Source organism: Prinia subflava, chromosome Z, assembly GCF_021018805.1.
Source record: "Prinia subflava isolate CZ2003 ecotype Zambia chromosome Z, Cam_Psub_1.2, whole genome shotgun sequence".
NCBI lineage: Eukaryota > Metazoa > Chordata > Aves > Passeriformes > Cisticolidae > Prinia > Prinia subflava.
The window spans coordinates 3096224-3105363 of record NC_086283.1 but is presented as its reverse complement, the minus strand read 5'-3'; the positions used below and the strand labels follow the sequence as shown (position 1 = coordinate 3105363).

The window sequence follows — 9140 nt, the reverse complement described above, 5'->3', positions numbered from 1 at the left end:
AGGTTCATTTAGAAGAAAGGTTTTAATGACGTTTCAGCAAGGTATTGGCCTTTAAATACAGATACCATTTCAAGAAATAATTAAGAGCCAGTTTGAAAAGGCGATTTTGTTTGGTGTTTAGTTACTTTTTTCCTTTTTTTTTTTTTTTTTTTAAGTCTTCTACTTTTGAGGACATTTGTGAGGATTGCTCTTTTCTTGCATGGTCATCATCCTACCACTATTTGTACCAGGTGTACTGAATGCATTAAGACTGTGGGAGAGGGCAAATAACTAATTTTTCTAAAACAATGTACATGTTGGATCTTTACTTTTCATCTTTTGATCCTGATGATGAAAAATAACACTAAATTTATGAAAATAATGTGATTTTTTTACTTTACTGTAAAGTCTAGTGTTGGACTTGTACTCTGTCAGTGAAGAGTTAACATAAAATGCTGTTCTTGGGAATATGGGACTGCTCATCCTGTCAGCAAAGCTAAGAAGAATTTTCTATGTGTAACAGCACTGGGAAGCAAGACTATTTTTCAGGGTAAGTACAATAAAATTCAGGCAATACTCTTAATCAGAAAACATTTGTAAGAAAAATGCTGAAAAACATTCATTTATTTACACTATTAGGTAGGCTTTATTTTCTTTATCAATAAGAATATTGAGTGTACACACGCACAAAAAAATTGCCTTGCTCTACCATTATTTTGAATTGCAAGTTGCAAATGACATCTTTTTCCTTAATATGTCTTTTTCAAGAAATGGAAAGATGGATTTAATTTTTAAGACAGTGGTCTCATTGCAATTCCATGTCAGGAAAGTCCTCTGAGAAGATGAGAAAATGCAGGCAGTTGAACAAAGGAGCCACAGAAAAGAAGCCTCATCTCCAAGAGCTCAACAGACGCATATTAAAATGAGCTGACTGAACCTCATTCCTGTGTCTTGTGGGCTCATCTTTGGGGAAATGGGGTCTACTACAGATTTTCTGATTGCAGCACTAGAGGCTTCCTTGTGCTTTTCTACTGGCCACCTAGGGTGGAATGACAAATTCTGCTTTGCCATGACAAAGTCCAGTTGGACATCTTTCTCCCAGTTCTCCCAAAATGGATTGAAGTGAATACAGACAGAGACAATTAATAAACTATGATGTAAAGTTTATATACAAGAATATAACATTTATCTGGAGTATTTACAAGGTTAATTAAAGCAATATTTTACAACTCTTTCAGATTAACCACTAGGTATATTACAGTTAGGCTACTGATGGTTTAATTTGCAAAATAATTAAAAAAAAAAAGTTGCATTCAGATCAACCAGCTCCAAACCCTGTTTTTTTTTTTTTTTTTATTATTATTTTATTTTATTTTTTTTTCTGAGAGAGAAGGGCTCAGACTTGTGGAAAATAATATGTGAGAATGGTTAATATACTCTTTCTGGTGCCTATGTATCACATGCAAGGGTTGCAACGTGACCTGTGTCGCGTTAGTGCGGTCGGGAAGCTGTGCCACCGGAGCGGCAGCGCCGTGCCCGTGGTGACAGGCCAGCCGCTCGCGTGGCGCTCTGCGTCCCCTGCTGCGGCACAGCAAGCACGCACGCATCCAGGGGAGCAGCAGGATCAATGAACAGCATCGCCAAAATGAAGAGGGAGACACCGCAGACACAAAAGTCACGTTTGCAACCGTAAAAATCCCCAAGTTTTAAGTGAGATACTTTAATACTTCCTAAAAATAGTCATTATATATATTTTTTTATTATTACATTTTAACCTATGTACAAAAACGGAGGGGTTCTTCCCCTCTCGGAGAGCAGTCACCGTGTCTTGTGCCCATGGCATCTCAAGGCTCACAGGGGCCAAAGCAGGAAGGTGCGGGAGGCCCAGAGAGCCTGGGGCAGGGGCGGCTGCTGGAGGACAGCCTGAGACGGAGCCACTAACACTGCAGTTTGCGGATGCTGCGGGAGAACCGCTTGAAAGCCCGCTGCCCTTTCTGCCACCGCTTCAGGGAGGTGATCACCAGTTCCCCAGCTTGCTTCTGCCCCATCACCAAGTAGGGGACGTTGATGTCGTTCATCTCATCGCAGGTACACTGGAGGCCACCTTTGAGCCAGAGCACTATCTTCCTCAGATCTCTTTCTGTCAGCCCATTCAGCTTGTAGATAGTTTTACTCTTTGTTTCGGGGGTGATCTTGGTATCCCCATTGATGTAGGCAATCTCCTTCACTTTTATCTTCAAGGCTAATAGAGTGAAAGGAGGGGGAAGTGGGGAGAGGGAGAGAGATTGAGAGGTTTTTTTCCCATTAGTGCACATAAAGAGGACCTGGGGAGGGAGGTGCTCTATTGCTAATTAAACTGTCAGGGCTGACAGAAGAGGCAGCAGGTGGCTCCATTTCTAAAGCGACAAAGGGCATGCAAGTCATTTCAGTTTGAATCAACCTTAGGGTTGAGGGTTTTTGGATTTCTTTTCTCCCCTCTCCCCTCCCCCTCTTTTCCCTTCTTTTCCAAATTAATAATTTTTCCAGCTTTTCTCCTGTTTGCAACAGAGAGAGGGCACGTTTGCTACACTATGCAGAGCACCGTTTTTTTGTTTGCTGGGAGAGGACAGCTTTCCTGAAAGTAGTGTTTGAAGGGGAGGTGGGGAGGCAAGTACCTAGACCTAATCTGAAACCTGATCTCTGCTGCAGTTCAAAACTTCTACACTTAATTTATTAGGCTGGAGAGGATTTTAGGCAAACCTGTAAGGAAATGATATTTCACATGCATTGTTTTTTTGAAAGAATAGATCCCATGGAGGGCAAATTGGTCCAACAGCTGCATTCAATTTGGTAAAATAACTAGGAGGGGGTTACAGGACCCTGTAAGAAGCTGTGGGGCATGTTTAGCTTTAGGAGGATTTATCTGAGTGCAATTTGCCAGACCAAAACTATTGATTGTTTTAGCAATTATGTCCCACAATCATGGTTTCAGGGTTTGGGTGGGGTTTTGTTTTCTTTTTTTAAAGAAAGACTTTTGAGTTGTTATAGATACTTATACTACAAATCTGTTTCCAGGTATTAAACACTGACCTATTGTAAAAGGATTCCCCTCCTTATTCCCTTTTGCTCTTGAAATGCTAATGTGTGGATAATGTGTCCTTCAGTTGTCTGTGTTGAAGGGGCTTTCTTGTCCTCTTCTAACCCCAGATCTTCCCATTAAGTTTATATCCCCAATTGTCCGTGCATTACCTTCTCTGTCAAATGATATATAGAGCTTCATTCTTAATCTGTGGAGAGAGTCTTTCTTACCATACACTGAGATTGGTCATGCGGCTCTGTCTCAAACATCTAAATGAAGCTTTGCTCTACATCTCCCCAGGCAATAGCCTGCATGAGAGATTCTCTCTCTCTCTCTTTTTTCTTTTTCATTTTACTTTCTATTGGGCTTGCCAGCAACATCCACATAAAAGAGCACTACTTCAAAACAGTAAACAGAAAAGAATGATAAAACTGGCTACTTTTTACTCCAAGGTGGAATATTGCGTTTCATGACCCAGTGGTCAAAGCCCTGCCTTTATTCAGGCACATCTCTTACTGACTCCACTGGGAGTTGAGTGGTACCTGATCCTCGACTCTCAAATTCCAACCTAGAGGAGCTCTGCTTCTGCTTACCAAAGTCGTTTTTGCAGAGGTTTTCCACGATGTCATTATCGTCTTCATTTTTGTTTTTGCAGGCATCACAGACCTTGGGTGCTGGAAATGCAAGCAACAGTCCCCGTCAGACCCGGGGAGAAAGGAACAGCAGGTGGCGTTGGGAACCCTTTGGGAAACGCCAGCTTTCCATCCCCTCACCCCAGAGCCTGCTCCTTCTCCCCCCGCCCCGGGGCTGCCCGGGCACTTTGTGGCGCCTTATCCTGCTGCCGACCCGCTGCAGGGGTCACAGTGGGCTGTTAAGGTCACGCCGCAACCAAAACTTTTTGTTTTAACGAGCAAAAAAGTACGGCGGGAGTGGGGAGGGAGGCCGAAACACGACACAGGGCACCCCAGCTCCGCGCCACAGCCACGACTCTTGTACAGCGATCGACCCTCCGGATGCCGCGCGGCTCCAGTGCCGAATCCCAAATCTTTTCCTTGAGGATGGCGATGGGCGCAGGCCGGTGACAGTTCCCCGATGGTGCCTGCGGTTTCCCCGGCCCCCTTGCAAAAGCCTCCCTGAGCCTGGTCGGAGGCCACCTCCCCGGTCCCCCCCTTCCCGGCGCACCGGGGTGTGCTGTAACTCAAGGCAGACGCCTTCGCTCCCCCGGAAAGCCGCGGAGGGACCCCGCTGTCGGGGCCCCTCATCGGGGGCCGGTGCCGCCGGTACGGGGGCGACCCGGCCGCTCTCTCTTACCTTCCCTGGTGACGGGGAGGATGTGGTCGCTGCTGGCCAGAGGGATGCAGAGGTCGTTGTCCTTGGGGAAGCGGCTGCAGTCCAGCATGTCCGGCCAGGGGAAGCCGAAAGCGGACATCACCGGGGCGCAGCTCTCTTTCACCTCCTCGCAGAGCGAGTGGCAGGGCTGGATGATCTCGTCCAGGTCGTCGATGCAGACGGGGGCAAAGAGGGAGCAGAGGAACTTCCTGGTGTCAGGGTGGCACTGCTTCTGCACCAGCGGGATCCAGGTGGACGCCTGCTCCAGCACCTCCTGCACCGTCTCATGCCCCAGCAGGTTGGGCAGCCGCATGCTCTGGTACTCGATGCCCCGGCACAGCAGCATCGGGGCCGGGATGGGCTTGCAGTTGGAGCGCTTGTAGGAGAAGTCGGGCTCCCCGAAGGGGAAGAGCCCGGCGGCCGAGCCCATGCACTGGGACGCCAGCAGGAGCAGGGCGCAGAGGCGGCGCTGCATTTTGGGGCGCGGAGGAGGTGGCGGGGGGGCTGGAGAAAGGCTCGGGGCGCAGGGGTGACGGGGCGGGCGGCGCGGCGCTACCTCAGCCGTAGGCAGCGTCCCCCAGCCCGGGCTCCTGCTGCCAGGCGGGGACGGAGAGTCTGAGCGAGATGCCGGGGCAAACGGGAGTTTTCTGGATTTTTTTGTATGCAAATAGCAGGGGGAGCGGGGGCTGGGAGGAGCCTGGTGACAGCCATCCAGAAAGGATTGGTCACTACTTTCTCGGTCTGCTTTTGCTCAGGGGGATTGTCTTTTGGCAGGAAATCCTTGCAAGGAACATTACCGTGCGAGCACGGAGAAGGAGGGAAAGATCCCGGCGAACAAAGAACCCCGAGGAGCTCCTGTGCCGGGCAGGGGGCGCGGGGAGCTGGAGGTGAGCTCTGCCTCTGGCACAGCTGCTGCGGGGCTGCCCTCGCTGCCCCCGGCACCCCCTGCCCACGTTCGGAGTTTTCGCTGCCAGAGGACGGGAGATGTGGCCGGACCGGTTCCCGGGCAAGGGGCGAGGCTGGGGCTCCCTCATTCCCCGGGGTGTCTGGCACCGCCGGCCCCTCCCCGCGATGGTGGCAGGGCTCAGCCTGGGGCTGGAGCCGCAGGCAGCGACTGAGGGCTGCAGGCTCTCCGGCCCCCACTCCAGCTCGGCAGCGCCCAGCCCTGGGGGCCGCCAGGCGGGGCCCTCCTGCTGCCCCCCAGTCCCTCCTGCCCCTGGCTCTCCCCTCCCAGGAGCGGGGGCCTGCGGCGGATCCGTGCCCTACAGCCCCTGTACGGCCCCCGACAGGCAGTGGGGGATTTCCCTGAGTGGAAGGATCCAAGTGCTTTCGAAATACTAGCACGTTTTTCTGAGACTAAAAGCGCGGGCCTGGCTCCGTGCAGCATAGACACATCCCTTTCCCTTCACTCCTGTCTTCACCTAGAAACTCCCTTATAGAATTGTGTTTGTGTTGATTTAATACCAAGGGGAAGACAACAGGCAAGGCACTGGGATCACAACTCGGCTTCAGTATGCTTTGGATAATTCTTGGATATTTAATAATATTATTTATGAGATTATTATTTAAAAGAGGCCTGTGTAGTATCATTTTGTGGTAAACCACATTCATTAATCAGCTACTGAATATTTCTCCTTATAGAGATGTTTTATGGGAAGCTGGCCTCAGCCATGATGACTTCTGTAAATTGCAGGATCTCTGTGCATCCAGTTTCCCCACTGGGTTTCCCAGAGATGTGACTCATTGCTAGTGGCATAGGAAAGAGATGGGACCTACAACATTCCCACCAGGAAGGCACAGGTCTGCCATGGTGGAATGGCTGCAGTGCTGCCCCAGGCAGGCTGCTGTCACACGGTGAAGCCAGTGCCAGCTCTTTCAGAGGAGATTCCAAGGTCCCTTCCAGTGGGCCAAGCTGATGAATGTAATCTCCCTGTAGGCCAGCTTTTCTCCTGAAATCGTTTGATACCTGGAAAATAAATGTCCTGAATGTCTAGTATCACTTGTGGTAAGGCTTAAAAGTAGTTTATTTCTTACAGTGCCACATATTCTTGCTGTTAATTACCTTTAAAAAGAGCACATGAAAGCTGCTGGCCTCAGTTGCCTTCCACAGGACTGAGCCCCACTGATGGCTTATGGTGCCAATTTTAAGCCTATTTTGCCAAGTGCCAGAGGCTGTAGCCTTTGTCGCTTGCCAGGAATGTCACTTCCAGCTTCTAGTGCTGGTTCTACAAACCTCTGTCCACAGCCTCCTCTTTGGTGGAAGGAAATCTACCAACAGGTTTGTTCTTACCCTGAATGGTGGGCTATTCACCAGGTCTTTGTAAAACGGACAAGTTTGTGGTTTGTTTTTCTCTCTCCTTGTTTTTGCTGCTTCTCATTTTTTGGAGCCATTGATATCCCCTCAGGTGGATTTCCACACGACTCGAAGAAAATTTGCCTGCTCCATAAATTCCCCGTACGCTGCTTTCCACGGATGCAGCAAGCTAGGCTATGTGGAAGCAAAGACCCAAATCTGAGCAGACTGTTTAGACTAGAGATAATAACCATTCTCTGTGGTGGAGGATGAGACACTTCCGACAGAAACCTGCTCCTTCTTCTCACCAGAATTGTTTGCTTGTTTGTTTCCAGCCCACAGGAAAGAAGCAGAAAAACCACACGTTTTCTCGGATTTAGCTTTGATTTGAAATAAGATTTTATTGCGACCTTATTATTTCCGTGTTTAATGACCCCCGGCGAACTCATTTACTCTAAGGTTGAAATGACTCGCGATCACGTAAACAAAACGCGCCCACGCCTGCAGACCCGAGCCAACATTGGTGTCCTCGCTCTGATCCCCTGCAGGTGAAAGCGCCAGAGGGCGAGGCTGCCTCCAGTGCTCCTCGCTGCCCGCTCGAGCACGGCGCTCCCACCCGCGGACCCGCATGCTGTTCGCCGTGGCTGCAGGGCAGCAGTGCCCTTCACCGCCACCCCACCGCCTTCCCGGGGGCTGGTGATGCTGGCCCTGCCGGCCCGGCCCCGCCGCGCAGCGCCAGCACCACCGCACGGCGCCGCGGGCGGAGCGGGGCTCGTTTGGCTGCCCCGGTGCCTCTGCCCCGCGGCTGTCGGGGCCACACGTCGGGGCCGGGCGTGGGATGGGCCCGGCACGGCCCGGGAGCGCCCCGGGGCCGCCCGCGGGGGTGTCCCGCGGCATAAGCCCGGGCCAATAAACATCCAATAAACATCCCATAACCATCCCCTGTCTCACGCTTAATTGGGAGCGGAGCTGAGCAGCGGGAACTGCCCTCCACCCCCCGGGAACTCAACCCCGCGCGGCCCGCCCCGGCTCTCCGGCAAGGGTGAGGAGCCCGCTGCGGCCAGGTAAGGCGCTGGGGTGCACCGCCCACGGAAACCACCAGGCTGGAGGCTTGGGTGACCTGGTCCGACATGGCGGGAGCCAAGCAGGACTGCACACCTAAATTACAGTGATGTTTTAAGGTATACCTTTTTTTTTTTTTTTTTTTTTTTTTTGGGGGGGGGGGTGGGTGTGTGTATTAAGGTGTCTTTTTATTGTTTTAAAGGCAGCATAGGCTTTTGAGCAGCAGTAAATTCATCAAGTGCCATGGACAGTTAAGCTACTTTAAAGCCCTGGAAGTAGCATAAGCGTTTAAACCACTTCAGATGTTTAAATCTGTAGAAGCTGTTAAAACGCCTTTAATCCTCAAGTTCTTAAATCACCTTGAACCTTGGGAGTTAGGTGAGAGAATGAGCAGCCTGAAAAGAAAGACCTCAGCTGCAGTTCCCCCCAACCTCAGTTACCTGATGGATGGTGGTGAAAATGAATGAACTGTGAGGAGTCCTTGGAACTTGCACCGAGTTCAGTGTAGCACCCTGTTCTAAGGATTCTAAGGAGTGTCCTGTTCTGTGCCCTCTAAGTTAAAACAGTGATGCCGGTTCCCCTGGTTTTCAAGCCTTGATAAGAACTATGAACTTCTGTACATTTTTCTGACCAGTCCTGAAAGCCGAGATGTGGAAAAAGGAAAACATATTGACACTTGCCTGTCTGCTAAAGCACAGGCAAGACACTTACTTTAACACAGGCAGCAATAAAGAGCATGAATTTGTTCATCTGTGTTATTCTTTTCCGTATCTTCTGCTTTGAGATCTCTCAGTCCCTTACCTGGATATGGACTGTATGTGGGAGCCTCTTGGCTTCTCCCTTCCCCAGACCCCATGAGGTGCTTTGGTGATGTGATGAACTTTGAGGCAAAAGCTGTCCTCACTGAGGGCTCCCCATGCCTGGGTCTCACATTCCTTTGTCACGGACCTGAAGGTGTCGTAGTCCTTTCGTGTTGCAGAATCATGGGATAACTGTGCCTGGAGGGAACCTCTAGAGACCATTTAGTCCAAATCAGTGCTCCAGGTTCTGGGTTTAGCCAGGTGGCTTGCAGTCTGGCACTCCTGAGACCTCTCTGGCATGCCTGCACCCTCACCTGGGAGATTTAATTCAAGTCTGTGTCTCAAGCTTGCTCCCCTTCCTGGAGAAAAGGTTGAGCTTTCAGCTCCTGGGCAGGTTGATTTCCCTTCATGGGAGATGACGAGACTAGGATGGATGATTTGCCACTTTGAGAGCAATGATTTGCACAGGGAGGCATGGATGCATGGAGGGCAGCCAAGCTTTACCTGGCACAAAACACCCACCTTCTCCAAATATCTGGGTGATGCTTTCACCCCTGCATTGAGTCCAGCCCCACTGACTGGTGGGAGTTGCCAGGCCAAGCAGATTAGAGGAATACTG

General features: G+C 50.4%; 1 protein-coding gene across 1 annotated transcript; it reads right to left on the bottom strand.

Moving 5' to 3' along the window:
• Positions 1-601: 601 nt before the first annotated feature.
• Positions 602-5012, bottom strand: SFRP2 (secreted frizzled related protein 2). The gene is made up of 3 exons (XM_063423134.1): positions 4349-5012; positions 3631-3711; positions 602-2221 (listed from the first exon to the last, which is right to left on the bottom strand). Exons 1-3 carry the CDS (start codon positions 4839-4841, stop codon positions 1917-1919), a joined length of 879 nt encoding a protein of 292 aa, XP_063279204.1. The 5' UTR covers positions 4842-5012; the 3' UTR covers positions 602-1916.
• Between the last annotated feature and the right edge of the window lie 4128 nt (positions 5013-9140).